Consider the following 16,313-nt stretch of genomic DNA (forward strand, 5'->3'; position numbering starts at 1 on the left):
CTGAGGTATCAAAATATCAAAACTTTTCAAGATCTGCAGAGACTTAAGGGACACGTATTGAGGACGACCTCCGAAAGGGTGTCTTAGCAAAGACCACAGGCAGGGGTTATCAAGGATCCACCTCAACCGGATCTCGCCCTTACGGTCAGACAAACAAGATTGATGAGGTCAACCTCGTCGAACCATCTTCCAAGAAAATTGAACGCCCCCAGAGAGTGTTCACCAACATAGGATCAACTTATACGAGTGCCTTGAAAAGGCTTATGGACCAAGGGAAACTACAACCGATCGGGCCCACCCCGGACCCGGCCGACGCCAAGAAATCCTGATTTTGGAACCCCAACGCCTACTGCCAGTATCATCGAGGGAAAGGGCATGATACCGAAAATTTCTTCAAACTCAAGCACCTCATTCAAGACATGATTGAGAAGGGAGATTTGCCTATACCCCCACCAACTAAGCCAAACAACAAGACGAATCCTCTCGGAATTCACGCCATCTCTGACGATGAGCCGACCCTAGACTGCTCTCATCTAATCTTGCCAGTTGACGATGAGGTGAATGCTCTGGAAAAGGACCCTTCAGACGGAGTGTTCGTGTTCAGTGCTGCCACTATGCTCACTATGTTTCAGCAAGTTGAGGAGGCCATTGCCAGCCTTTCCGAGAGAATCACCCGGCTCGACGATGCCTACCGTCGACTCATCTTCAATCCCCCGGCACCACGTCCGAGGGAGAATTCCCCAAGCATTCAAAACTACCCACCCTAGGGTGGATTTCTCCCGCGACCATTCTGGCATAGACCCCACAAAAATCACCTTCAAAATAACCGCCTTCACGAGAATTACCCTCAAAATATCTACCCTCAAAGTAACTACCCTCAAAATAACTACCCTCACAAAAATCGCCCTCACAAAAATATCCCCCACAAGAATTACCCACCGAGGAATACCCCTCCAAGGTATCCTCGAGACCCTGAAATTAACGGCATATGGCGGGATGATGTTGAGGACGTCTATGTCGTCCCAGGAAAGGAGAAGCGGACGAAGGAAATCGGACATCTCACCCGGTCCGGACGTCCCTATCAGAATCCGAGCAACCCAGCGGTTGTTCCAACGACGAATGACCAAATCGTCCCAGAAGTGGACACTCAACCAAAGGCTCCCGAGAACTCAATCCTGAAACAGCTCCAGAAACCAAAGGCCAAGATCTCAATTTGGCAACTGATCGCAACGTCTTTTGAGCATCGACAGGCCTTGCTGCAGGCCTTGGGAAAATTAACCGTGCCCTCCACCTCTTCCCCAGAAGAAATAGTGGCACACATGACAAGAGACGCCCCTGATCTGAGCAACCCGGTCGTTTTCTCCGACGAGGATATCCCCCTGTTCGGAGCCAACCATAACCTGGCCCTGTACATCACTGTGCAATGCCAACAAAAGAACATACCAATGGTCCTCGTGGATGACGGTTCCGCCGTGAATGTCATTCCTCTCAAAACTGCCCACAGGCTAGGTATCAAGGAATCTGATTTAATCCCAGTGAATCAAGGAGTACGCGCCTACGACGGCACTCGTCGCAAGGTCGCTGGGCTAGTCACTTTAACCGTCGCAACCGGGCCACTAGAAAGGCAAACCAGTTTTCAAGTGGTCGACATCGACGCATCCTTCAACATGCTCCTGGGACGTCCCTGGATTTACGCCGTCAAGGCAGTCACATCAACGCTCGACCAAAAGATCAGGGTCCCCTTCAACGGGATAACGATCACGATTCCCGCTTCCCCAATCAAAGCAGTTATGATAAGAGGGGTAGCCTCCCAAGCCATTGAGGAGGACGACAATGAAATATGGGGTTTCCAAGCCGTGAACGCCATAACTGATGAACCTGCAACCTCTGAATGTAACCCGTTCACCAGCCTCACGATCAACCGTATCATGATGCGCCAAGGTTATTTCCCGGGTTTGTCGCTCAATCCGCTAAAGGACCCATTGCCTCCCTTGAAACAGGCTAAGGTCCCCAACATTCCCTTTGGACTGGGATACGAACCTACTGACAAAGATATCCAGGAGATGAACCTCCTAATCCGAAAACGCAAGAAGCACGGAGTCATCCTCCGTCCCTACCACCTGACTCTCAACGGATACTTTGTCCCCGAGGGAGCGTCCGAACTCTACCACGGCTTTCCGGAGCCTATCTATGACTCTGTGGTGAAGGCTAGATACCCGGGAGTGGAAGTCTTCCAGGACTGCTACTTTATTCCCGACAACATCGAAGCTGCATCAACCGAGTCCAAACCGTCGCCATGCCTCGACGGACAAGCTGTCACACTACTCTTTGGGGAAGATAACATCAAATGCCTCGACTATGAGGACATCATCAACATCGCCCTGAAAGACAATCAGTTTGATCCAACTGCCTTGATCTCCGATACTGACCCGGAGAAAGCCACCCAAGGCTGGAGGAAGACCATCAAGTGGACCGATCGCCAAGGCCGCATTCTCAAGATCACAACTGGAGAAGGCCTTATGTTCAAGAAGGAAAGTGAAGAAGGATCTGAGTCAGAGTCTGAGTCGGAGTCAGTCTGTTATAGCTCCTAACACTCCGGAAGTCCCAGTCAAGGTCCCCTTCCCACTGTTTTATCATAATGTCGTGGCTGATTCAGAGGCTGAGTCTATTAAGGTCACCCCCACTCCCATGAAAGGTGACAACCTGGAGCCTGTTCCAGGGGCCACTTCTTCTGTCGTGTCGCCTCTGACTTCATACCCATTAACAAGACAAGTCTCCAAAGGATCCATAGAGGAAGCTTTTGGGTCATGCTCCTCCATGGGATTCTCTAGAATGTCTACAATGCAACAAGTGTCACCTAGAGATGGGGCTTCCAAAGACTTTTGGAGTTCAAATTCCACTCTATCTTCACCCACTTGCAAAGATAACTTGCCACTCTTCACATCAATCATAGCTCCACCGGTGGCAAGACAAGGTCGCCCCAAAATAATAGGCACATTGTAGTCCTCGGGCATATCCATGACAAAGAAATCACATGGTATGACAAGCTTCCCAACAACCAAGGGTACATCTTCAATCACACCAATGGGAAATTTAACCGACCGATCGACTAGTTGAAGTGAAACTCTAGTTAGCTTCAAATCTCCCAAATTAAGCCTCTTGAAGATTGAAACTGGCATGAGGCTCACACTAGCCCCCAAGTCACACAATGCTCTTTTAATAGCCACTCCTTGGATAGAACACGGAATTGAGAAGCTACCCGGATCTTCTAGCTTATTTGGAAGCTTGTTAGTGTGAGTAAGAATAGCACTACATTCCTTAGAGAGGTTGATGGTTTGCACCTCTCCATTCTTCTTTTTAAAAGTGACAAGTTCTTTAAGAAACTTACCATATGATGGAATTTCGGTAATCATATCAAGGAAAGGAATAGTGACATTTATTCCCTTCAAGATCTCAACAAACTTCTCATATTTCTTTTCAAGCCTAGGCCTTGCAAGCCTTTGTGGAAAGGGTACCGGTGCTACATACTCCCTTGGGGGTGGAGTACATTCTTTGGCCTTAGTTGCAATAGGTTCATCTTGCTTTGGAGGATCAACTATCTCTACCTCCTTAGACTTCTCCACCCTAATCTCCCCTTCTTCCACTACTTCAACCGGGTGCTCTTTCACAATTTCACTAGACACCCTTTTCCTCTTCCACTTAGGAGATTTCTCAACCTCCTCCAATTGCTTCCCACTCCTCAAAAATACCGCATTCACCTCCCTTGGGTTAACCGTATTACCCGGAAACTTCCCCGGATTTTGAGCCAATTGACTCAATTGTTGGGAAATTTGGGCTACATGAGTTTCCGTAGCCTTTTGGGATGCTCGTATTTCATCAATAACCCGGTTTTGTGAGGCAGTGTGGTTATCAAGCTTTGAGTCGGATTTTTGATTTGCAATAACCAATTGTTCAAAGGCTTGTTCCCAAGATGGTTTTTGAGGGGTTTGGAAGTTTTGGTTTTGTGGTTGGAAATTTTTGTTTTGTTGTTGATTGAAATTTTGTCCCTTGAAACCCCCAAATGGTTGTTGGTGTTGGGTGACAAATTGTTTCCCTTGGAAACCGGGTGGAATTTGTCTTTGGAATTGAGAGTTTTGATTGAACCTTTGTTGTTGTTGAGGTTGGGAAGTGGTTGAATTTTGAATGTTTTGTGAAGCATAAGACAAGAAAGGGTGAGTTCTTTTTCCATTGACAAATTGGTTGTTGTTATTATTGTTGAACCCTTGCCTTGCACTTGTGGACTCCCAAATTCCATTTGCTTGCTCATAGCATTCCTCTTGGAGGGGTGAAATCAAGGGACACCCAATGGGAGTATGCCCTTGTTCCCCACACAACTCACAAGACAAGACTTGTCTCATATCGGAGCTTGGTGGTTTTGAATTTAGCAAAGCAACTTGTTGGGTGAGTTCATCTAGCATACCCTTAACCTCCACATTCAAAACCGAATTAGAATCCTTGCTCTTGCCCTTTCTCAATTGCCTATCACTTCCCTATTCCATGGTTCTTGAGGTCATCTCCTCAATTAGCTCCTTTGCCGCCTATGCCCCAAAATGTCTAAGCACCTTTTCCCGATCCCGCATCCAATGAAAGCCGAAGGTCTTGAGTCAACCCCTTGTAGAAATTGTTCACTAGCTCGGCCTCGGAGATGCCATGGTGAGGGCATAACCGTTGGAGCTTCTTATACCATTCCCATGCCTCATATAAGGTCTCATCCTCCTCTTGAGTAAAGCTTTGTAGTTCACTCTTGACTTTGGCCGTTCTTGAGGGTGGGAAATATTTGTTCAAAAATGCCGAAGCCAACTCATCCCATGTCTTGAAGGAATCCGGGTCACAATTCTTCAACCAATCCTTGGCCGAACCCCTAAGTGAACGGGGGAACAACCTAAGGCGTACCGCATCATCGGAGACCCCATTTGACTTGTACATATCACAATTTTCAAGGAAATCATTTAGATGATCATTTGGGTTCTCCAAGGGACCTCCTCCAAATTGGTTGTCTTGAACAAGGTTGAGCAAGGCATTTTTGATTTCAAAGTTATTAGCTTGAATTCTTGGTCTTTGGATGCTTGGATTGAATATGTGCTTAGGAGCCATAGTCTCTCTTATCGAAACCGGATCACCCATGATGTTAGGTTCTTCTTCTAAAACCCCAAAAGGATTTTCAAACAGTTCGGTAGCTTCTTGGTGATTACCTTGTTCTATTGGTGGTGTATCAAGTAAACCCCTTCTTTTTTGAAGAGTTAGGAACGATTAACACCTAAGAGGGGGAGGGGGTGAATTAGGTGTACCTTTTTAAAAAATTTATTCTTAACTTAGTTAATTAACTACTTTAAGCTAAGAATAAAGAAGTACAAGACTTGAGAAACTTAATTGAATATAAGTTCACAAGAAGGTACAGCAGTTCTATGTCACGGTATAGGTGACTGTGACACAGAACTTGATTAGGTACAAGCGAGAAATAGCAAAGTGGAAGAACGTAAAAGTAAATGAACAAACAAACGACATTTTAAAAATTGGTTCAGCCTCTACTCCGAGGCCTACGTCCAACCGTTATTTTATTGCTTGTTTAGAAATTTACTCAAACTTACTAAACCCCTTACAATGAAAATAACTCGCCAACCTACTCCGGTTGCACTCAAACTTAAAGCTACTCCGCTTCAAGAGTTTATGGGTTCTATCTCAAGGTGTTACAGAATCTTGAATCTCAAGAGTTCACTTAAATGAACATGGAGATTACAATGAAGATCTAACACGAGAATCATGGAACAAACTCATCATGTCACAGTACATCGAACTGATACTTGGAGGTTTTACAGCTTTTTTCGAAAACAATTTTGAAGACTTAAAACCAGAAAAACGTTTTGCAAATACTTGAAGAACAAAGCTTTCAATGCACAAATGATTTGCAAGGTTTTTTACAATAAATGCTTTGGAAGTCTTAAGAAATAAATGTGACTAAGACACTCTATTTATAGTGGATTTAGTCTTAGGTAAGTACACTTTGAAAAATTAAATCCAATATAAAAATGATAGCTTTGAGTGATGGTAAGTGTTAGACTTGTAGGCTTGGGGCTTAAGAAATCAGAAAACTTAAGCTTCTACACTCAACATGTGACAATTTACCGAAATGGCAAAAAGCCTTTCTTACTTTAGAAGTTTGACAAGTCTTCTTTGCCATTTTGGTAAAAGGTGTTTGCACAAATCTAGAGGCTTAGTCAAGTGGGCTTGTGACTCCAAAATTTCAGATTATTTTCAAGCTTTTGAAAATTCAAATGTTTAAGGTTTAAAGTTTGCAAAGTTTTGACACTTAAAAACATTTGGTCGAAATTCCTCCTTCGTATGATAGTATCAGAAACCACGGTACAGCGTACCGTTGCATGGTTTTGCCATTACTTGACTTAAATAAGAATGTTACACTTACTCTTACATATATCGACTAAGGCTTGGGAAAGTATCTGAAGGAAATGTAGATCTATATACATACTAACATACTCATATATGTCGAAATTAATTTGTCATAAAATTAAATACGGATTTTATGCATGCAAACAATATGAAAAATAGAGGAGAAATCATGTCCTTACATTGATGATTTCGGTTTAATGGGCACAAGAGAGATCACCTTTCTCTCTTGTTCTTGAGCTTTCCCTTATGGAAGAACAAAGATCCAAGTATAGGATCTCTCCTTAGGATTAATACCCAAAGCTTTCTCTTAATTTAATTAATATTACAAGAACTAGTATAATATTAATTAGTAGAAAATTGAACCAAAAATATTTATAAACTCTTAAATATTTCGGTTTTTTTTTTAGAGAGAAGAAGAGGAGGATTTTGTTCTCTCTAGAAATTGTATTTTGGATGAGTGAATGAATAAAATAATTTACAACATTTTGTATATTATTAGGTAAAAATTATAGGAAAACCATCATGGGTTTTGTCTTCTCAAAACCGTGTAAGAGGAGGGATTTTGGGGAGCCAATGCATGGAAAAATTGTTCTTCACAATGAACAATAGGCTTGCATGGCTAGTGACTAGGGTAATCATCATGCCCTCCACTAATTACAATCAACATATAATTAGCTTAAAAACCCTCTAATTTTCGGCCCACTTGATAATATGGATTCCATATTATTTTTGTCAATTGTCAATATGTCACATGTCATATGTGACATAAATTTGTTATGTATTTTTAACATATTAAAAATCAACGTATTAATAAAAATACGTCACATACAAAAATCGACTTAGTAATTTCATAATTACTTGTGCCAAAATATTTTACCATTTATAAATCACAACAGATGTATTTATAATAATTCATTCAAATTTAATTGTTACATTAAACAATTATTTCATCCGAGTAATTATACAATTTGATTACTCAGACCGTATCCCATTTAATCACATTTCAATTTGATACGTAAATTTTACTTCCAAAAAATCGTCCGTCAATTTTCAAGTAATTTAATTAACTCGTAACGTTATACGATTAATTAAATAATCAATTAAGAGTGTTGCCCTATAGGTATGACCTAGGGGTCAATCGATCACCACCGTCACACACGACAGTAATGTCAAACTCTAGTCACCAATCATTACCGATATATGTTGACCATTGACAAGAACAATATTACTTCCCAATTGTATTCTATATGATGAGACTTAAACATGTGATCATCATGATCAACAGTCGTGATCGCATTATTGTCGGAGGACACATATTCCAACAATCTCCCACTTGTCCTCGACAAGTGTGCGTCACCAATTCTCTTGTCCTATTACTATCTCCCACTCAATGCAAGGTGTCTTTCAGGTCGTACTTGCAAGTGATCATATCGAGAGTGGTTTCCTCGATCCGAGAATAACCGATTGACCGGACTTATCTATCATAGATACTTTCCGAGCGTGGCCACGCATTTCCAGTTCATTACTCCTCGAGTGGCCCTGAGATATTGTTATAACCCTGACTAGGGGTGGACAATTCCTATCGCACTCATTCCCTTCGACTAGCCACAGCCATCATAACCCAAAATATGCCCATTTGACCCCATTTACGAAGGTCGTAGTAACACAAATCAAAGTTAATCAAACTCGTGCCATCTTAGGAGAATAGTCTTTAGTCAAAAGAATCGACTCATTTGAATACTATAGTAGCTCTCGCCACGACCAGGCTATATAAATTTGCCGAACTCTATAAGCGGTCATAAGGCCCGACAAAATGTTCCTAATAATCCGCCTATGTGATCGACTAGTCATCTCACATGACTCTATGGCACTTGAACTTGCCATCAATCGCATCACACTCTAGTCACTTCGAGACGTCACCTCATATAAGTAACTATGGGCAAAAACAATGTTATACCATGTTCACTTTAACGGGGTTCAATTGTCTCTACAACCCGTTTGGATATAACAAAGTGCAAGGTGAGTTAATAATAACTCAAACGACAAATGTCGACATCACACTCGGGTAGTCAATATCATATTACAACCTTGTGATGTATATCGTTAGTGTAAACACTTATTGATTGCAATAGAAGTTTAACATCCCATGTGTCCATGTGTTCAAACTTCTTACACTTGCAATCTCCTTTACATTCATGTTCTCTTTCATAACATGAATCTTACCAAGTACACATCAAGGTTCCCGACCTTGGTTTCGGTTCTTTAACTTGAAAGAACTTTCTTATCGACTATCACATAACGACTGAATTTGTGATGAATGATATAACGTGTATTGATCAAGTACTCCATCCACACACAATGCACTAGGTATATGTTTTGTAGTATCTTGTAACAATTTGTCAAGATTCTTAGCCTAGTACTTCTCACAAGTCCTAGCTTAACTGGAAAGATTAGTTTTGAATAACTTCTTATTCAACTAAGCATCTTTCCAAAAACTTCTTATTTCTCTTTCTAGGCTTGAAAGATCTGGGATTCTCATAAATCCTTATATGTGCTCGGATTTTCTACAATATGTGCAACCTCTTAACACACAATGGAACATTCCGTCAAACACCGAAATCGCTCATCGGATTCTACTTGAGAATTCATGACGTTTCTATTATGGCTTACCAATCAATCATCATGCTCTTATGCATATGATTCATAATTGGACATGTACATGATTATTCTAATGGCGGAAACATTAGTTACTAATAATCATGAGATCAACCGTTCATAGGTTCAATGAACGACCATGACTGCTAATGGCAATTCCATTTTCATCTACATGAATAACCTATGTGAATGTTGATACGATGTGTATCTCTTAATACTAATCCGACATCCCTTGATGTTATTGGATTCATCATTGTCCATTTTCATCCAGAATTGAAAACTCAAATGCTTCTTTATGAAGGAAGGTATTAGCTCGTCATTCTTTAATGAGTGATGAGTCGTAAATATTCAAAGGATGATAGCTCCCACTAAATTCCATGTCTTCACATGAGAATTTCCTAACTCCCACTCAATTCTACACATTTCGAAATTGACTTCTCAATCGAAATTCATTCAAGAATTGAAATATAAATTGCATTGCCAAGTTATTAGGATAAAACCATATATGTTCCCATCATATCCTTTCAAAATACCTATTTTGAAGTGCTCTTATCTTAAACCTTACAGAAAGAGATTTTTAAATCTCCAACACACTCATGTCATAATGATGTGTAGCAATGTCATTATTCAAGTTGATGCGTGTCTTTTATATAAGGTTTTCACCTCATTTTCACACGCATTTCTGTGCTTTTTGTGTAGCATCTGGCTACAAATACCCCCGAATATTCTACTTTGGTCCGTTTATTGTAATTTGCAGGAATTGACCGAGGAGGAGCTAAATCGAGCCTTAATTGTCCCAATTGTATGCATTCATGGGAAATAAGGAGCCGGAGCTTAGGAATCTTACACTTGGAGGACGTATGAGCTGAGCTAAGGAAGGAATTCAAGTCCTGATGCGCTTATATAGCTCGATCGAATGCTTTGGTGTTCGATCGAATGCTTTATACACTCAAGACTGGTCGATCGACCAGCTTAAGGAGTCGATCGAGGAGGTCCAGCGAGCAGTGCTCGATCGAGAGGTTTCTCTAGCTCGATCGAGTAACTTGGAGTTCGATCGAGTAATCTCTCTGCTCGATCGAGAGGATTTCGTGTGTTTTTGGTTTATTTCCGCCTAATCCTTTATGGGCTTTTGTAATCAGTCCATAGATTAGGTTTAAGACAATTTTTCAGTATAAGACTTAAGAGAACACTACGTTGCTCTCATCTCCTTTACTACGTACATTTTTATCTGTTACTTTTGTCACTGTTCTTGGGAATTCTATTCTCCACCTTGCTACTTGAATTCGGTATTATCAATTTAATTTACTTCTTTATCGTATTTATTGTTTTTAATTCCTTTTCTCTCTTTATTTTATAATCGTTCAATCAATTAGATTATTCATCATGTTTAGTTTTAATTGTTTGGTTATTGTTATTGCTAATCTGATGATTATGAGTAGCTAATTCCCTATGCTAAGACTATAGGGGACCCATGATTTGAAGGGAGAGTAATCGATTTACCAGGTTAATGCCGGTACCGTCTTTGTTGTTTAAATGCTACAAATAACTGTAATTGCCTAATTGAGTCGACGCAATTAGACCCTTATCCTTGGTGGACCTTAACCTGGACCGAAAGGTTGGAAGAGGCAGACTAGTAGCGAATAATAGAGTATTGCAGCGAGGGCGAAAGTTAAACTGTTTACACTTTAGGGTGAATTAAGGACCGAAAGGTGACGTTCGCTACCCCTTAGACCGTATTGTATTGACCTGGGACCTAGATTACTCGACCAGATAATTATGGTGAACCGTTTGTCTTAGCTTTTCTCTTTTATCTGTTAAACTTCTTCCTTTATTCCTCTTTCCTTATTCTCTTAGTTTAGAAATCACATTTTATAAACCCCCATTCTGGTTACTTGGACGAACTTGAATTTAGCCGACAAATTCCTACCTCTCTGTGGATTCGACCCGACTTCCCTAGCTATATTAGTTAGTTGGAACCAGTTGGTTATTTTTGACAGGTACGCGACAGACGTGTCACAAGTATAAACAATATCTAGAATACGTCCTTCGCAAATACCCCTTTTGGAAGGAGGTTTAACCATTTCATAGTGAGGTTAAGCAATGACATTTGCGTGGTTAAAACTTTGGCCATTGAAGATATCGGTATATCAATCTTTGCAACTCGATCATAACTAGTATGTTACTTTGATTCATTTAGGCTCTTAAGTAAATCTCAAGGTTGAAACTATTGGTCAAATATTTCATAAACTTAGTCAAAAACTTGTTGAGACTTTACATTAGTCATTTTCTTCTAAAACCTTCTTTTGGTCTCCTCGTGTAGTTATCTTGAGAATATACTCTTATGATTACTTCACTTGGTCTCTTTAGTCATATAGAGCTAACATGAGACTATAGATCTCATCTATTCGGCATACTATGCAAATAGTTATACCTTCATTCAAATCATTCTCTCTTGCGTAGATCTTCATTTACACAAGTACACAATTTTATCTTGCCTTGTGTGTTGTGTCCTCATATTTCTCCCACTCTATCTTTAGAATAAATACACTATAGATTCAAAGATAGCATATGAGACACAAATTAATGATGTTGAAGTATAAGGAGAACTACCTCATAGGTTGACTAATAGTTATTGATTTCATATGTGTACTTGGTGATTGACATTCCTTTAAGAGAGTTCATAGACTCAAAATCGCTTTATAAATGATCATACACAAGCCTTAAGCATGTGGACATATAATGAAACCCGTCATTATATTTGTCTATTAGATCACTTTAAGTGACTAATCTTATGTTTCAAAGTGCAAGCAATTAAAGATGGATTTTAGAACATAAAGGATAAATGATAAAACGGGTGACTTGGGTTGCAAACCAAGTCACCATCATCCAAAATACAAACCATTATCCAAAAATACTTTTCCATGTCAAACATGGAAACTTAAAGTTCTAAAAATCCAAAACATAATCTTAAAATAAGACAATGAAAAGCAAAGCTCCATAAAAGCTATCCTTAGCTTCTCCATGGTTTCTCATGCTTGCTTTTCCTTTCCTTTGTCTTTGCTTGGTGGAGGCCCTATTTACAATAAAAGGGAGATACATTATCACAACTTTGCATCATAATACCATAGTTGAATTAGAAACATAAAAGAAGGATAGTCATTTACCTGCTGGAGTGATCTTTCCAGCTTTGATATCACCAAGGTATTTGGAACAATTTCTTTTCCAATGTCCCATGCCATTACAATAATGGCATTTATCAAGAGGACCCTTCTTGACTTTTGAGGTGCTAGCTTCACAAGACTTAGCTTTGGTGAATGTGGGAGCTTGCTTCTTGCCCTTTCTCCCATTCTTCTTGAACTTCCCCTTACTTTTAGTGCTTATGTTAAGCACATCCTTGGGAGGGTTCACATTTAACCCCATGTCCCTCTCGGCTTGCACAAGTAACTTGTGCAACTCCTCAAGAGACACATCCTTGTCTTGCATGTTAAAATTCACCCGAATTGCACATATGCCTTGACTTTGGACAAGGAGTGTAGAATCCTATCTACGATGAGTTCTTTGGGGATTTCAACCTTTTGAATTTTCAAGGTCTCGACAAGCTCCATGAGTTTGAGCACATGAGGGCTAACCTTTTGGCCCTCTTTGAAGTCGAGATCAAAGAATGCCGCGCCGCCTCATATTGGACGATCCGCGGAGTTTGTGAAAACATGGTCACAAGTTTGGAGTAAATCTCATTAGCATTGCCCATTTTAAAAGCTCTCCTTTGGAGGTCCGCCTCCATCGCAAATATTAAGACATTTTTCATTGCGGCGGACTCCTTTTGGTAAGCCTCATATGCTTCCCTAGTGGCCGCGGTGGACCTAGTGGATGGTTCGGGTGGAGAGGCCTCGGTAAGGTAACGAAGCTTGTCGTCACCTTCGTCGGCTAATTTGAGTTGGGCATCCCATTCGGAGAAATTTGACCCATTCTTTTCAAGTTTACATCGATCCATAAAGGATCGGAGCCAAGACGAACTAGCGAGAGGTGTAGCATTAGGAGTTGGTGTTGCCATTTGTTATGAAAAAGAAGTGGTCTACAAAACAAAATATAAGGAGTAAAACAATTGTCGTTTTAATAATACTCGTAAAAATGTATGATTTAAACAAGTTTTATGCATTTTTCTAGTGACCTCTACCCAACTAGATAAATGATTCCAAGACCCAAATTCATATCGACTTAGGCACGGTGGGGCCGATACATCCTTTATCAATATAACTCGGTGGATTAACGTTTAATCGATTCTACTTTTAGAACTCTTGGTCGATAATATTACATTAACAATTATCTTTAGCCCAAAACACATTCGACAAGGGCACGGTGGGGCCGATACATCCCTTATCAAAAACTTTTGTTGAGTTCAATCCAAATTTCGAATAAATGTGTCCATGATCCAAACCCACATTAACTTGGGCACGGTGTGGCCGATACATCCCTTATCAACATGAATTCGGTGGATTAACATTCATCACCCACTTCCCCTACGTAACAAGGTTTGTACCCCGGTGGGGCCGAGCGCACTCCCTCGCGAAATAGGTTTTCATGGTTTATACTATTTGGTAAGGCTATGTCTCAATTAATTGTTTTAGCGAGAGGTCATGTCAATTTATTATCTATCACGTTTTAAGTGAACTAAAGCGGTGAACTACGATAATTCTAATTGACACGGTCGATAAACTCGATAAAAGAAGACAATGCATGTTTAGTTATGGTGATTTAGCGATGCATGTGACATAAAATAAAATGCAAGCATAAAGAAATAAATCCTAGTATGGCCTTTCCTAAAATAGAAAAACTATTTAACTATTACAAATTCGGAAACCAACTCCATTGGTCCCTTGAACTTCGGTTGTGGCACGCATCTCGAGGTAACACCGTCTTTATGTATCGCCATTCTTGAAGAAATCCGTCTTTGGGAACTCCGGAATGAATAAAATTACATAAAAATTACATAATTTCCTATTATACATTTGTAACTAAAATAAAATAAATCTATTAAATTATAAAACGGTGATACGAGATCACAATAAAATTACAACCGAATCGATATTCCCATACATTTCGGGAAATACCAATTAAATCTAAGGCCATACTAAGTAAAATTACATAATTCAAAATTACATAAATTAAAATTATGACAATCATAAAGAAAAATGCAGCATTATAATATGTATGAACATGCTCAATTTTATGCTAAATCGCCTTTAATTAGCCAATATCGTATATTACTCGGTTTTTACGGATTTGCGTGATTTCAACATTTTTATAATCACAAAAATACATAAACTCATATTTATGCATAAGTTAATTACCCTAACCTCTTAGGACTCAAAATTTAGTCTTCACTAATAATTTGACCATAATTAACCCATATTTTATAAAATTGTTCATAAATGGACCAAAATTACAAAAATAAGCTATTAAACTTTAATTAAATCATAAAATTTCAAATAAATTCAAAATTTGAAATTTAAACTCATGAACATTCTGGAAAAATACCATGACACTCATAATGTTCAAAATCTTAGGTTTAAAAAAATTTCGAAATTTTCCGGAAAAACAATTTTGCGGTTTATCGATTTTTAATAAAATAATCATAAAAACATGGAAAAATTATTTTCATTAACTTTTCAATTTTAGATCTGAAAAATATAATAAAATGCAACATTAGACGTTTTTCCTAAGTCATAGATTATGTTTTATTAATTTTTCACTAATAATGTCACTATTTATGCTATTTTTCTTCAAAAATCCATAAATCATGCAAAAAGACTTCTTTATAGCCAATTATTTTACACACATCTTTTAAAATTGCATGTGACAACATATTAATTTTCTATGACCAGATTCGAAATTTAACTCATATTAACCTATTTTTCACCTAAATCCGAATTTAATAATGAAAAATTCATTTTTCGAGCATAAGAAGTCCAAAAATTATGAAAATTTACAGGTTATCTCAAAATAATATATGTGACAACATATCCAAAAATCAATGGAAAATTCGAAGTATAGCTAATTTTAGACCAAAAATGACATTTTTACTCATAAAATCACATTTAAATGCCATTATTGTAAATTATGAACAATAAAAATCCGAAAAATTAACCAAAATATCCTAAAACATTTTAGGACCAGAAATATTAACATGCATGGATTAATTTTGTGATATCTCATAATAACACAAATTTTACAAGTTTTATATGTTATTCTTATAACTCGGAAAAACTTTTAACCGATTTGCATGCAAACAACCGTGGCTCTTGATACCGATTGAAGGAAATGTAGATCTATATACATACTAACATACTCATATATGTCGAAATTAATTTGTCATAAAATTAAATACGGATTTTATGCATGCAAACAATATGAAAAATAGAGGAGAAATCATGTCCTTACATTGATGATTTCGGTTTAATGGGCACAAGAGAGATCACCTTTCTCTCTTGTTCTTGAGCTTTCCCTTATGGAAGAACAAAGATCCAAATATAGGATCTCTCCTTAGGATTAATACCCAAAGCTTTCTCTTAATTTAATTAATATTACAAGAACTAGTATAATATTAATTAGTAGAAAATTGAACCAAAAATATTTATAAACTCTTAAATATTTCGGTTTTTTTTTTTTAGAGAGAAGAAGAGGAGGATTTTGTTCTCTCTAGAAATTGTATTTTGGATGAGTGAATGAATAAAATAATTTACAACATTTTGTATATTATTAGGTAAAAATTATAGAAAAACCATCATGGGTTTTGTCTTCTCAAAACCGTGTAAGAGGAGGGATTTTGGGGAGCCAATGCATGGAAAAATTGTTCTTCACAATGAACAATAGGCTTGCATGGCTAGTGACTAGGGTAATCATCATGCCCTCCACTAATTACAATCAACATATAATTAGCTTAAAAACCCTCTAATTTTCGGCCCACTTGATAATATGGATTCCATATTATTTTTGTCAATTGTCAATATGTCACATGTCATATGTGACATAAATTTGTTATGTATTTTTAACATATTAAAAATCAACGTATTAATAAAAATACGTCACATACAAAAATCGACTTAGTAATTTCATAATTACTTGTGCCAAAATATTTTACCATTTATAAATCACAACAGAATGTATTTATAATAATTCATTCAAATTTAATTGTTACATTAAACAATTATTTCATC

The 16,313-nt window shown here is 38.4% G+C and overlaps 1 protein-coding gene and 1 non-coding gene across 2 annotated transcripts; one reads left to right on the forward strand and one right to left on the reverse strand.

The window, feature by feature from the left end:
• Nucleotides 1-1,169: 1,169 nt before the first annotated feature.
• LOC141594723 (uncharacterized) lies at nt 1,170-5,163 on the reverse strand. The gene is made up of 3 exons (XM_074414719.1): nt 4,933-5,163; nt 2,751-3,914; nt 1,170-1,175 (listed from the first exon to the last, which is right to left on the reverse strand). The coding sequence occupies exons 1-3, from the start codon at nt 5,161-5,163 to the stop codon at nt 1,170-1,172; spliced, it is 1,401 nt and encodes a 466-aa protein (XP_074270820.1).
• On the forward strand, nt 4,685-4,791 carry LOC141597802 (small nucleolar RNA R71). Its single transcript, XR_012523017.1, has one exon. It is a non-coding gene; the product is annotated as a small nucleolar RNA R71 (small nucleolar RNA).
• Nucleotides 5,164-16,313: the final 11,150 nt, after the last annotated feature.

Source organism: Silene latifolia, chromosome 8 (assembly GCF_048544455.1).
Source record: "Silene latifolia isolate original U9 population chromosome 8, ASM4854445v1, whole genome shotgun sequence".
Taxonomy (NCBI): domain Eukaryota; kingdom Viridiplantae; phylum Streptophyta; class Magnoliopsida; order Caryophyllales; family Caryophyllaceae; genus Silene; species Silene latifolia.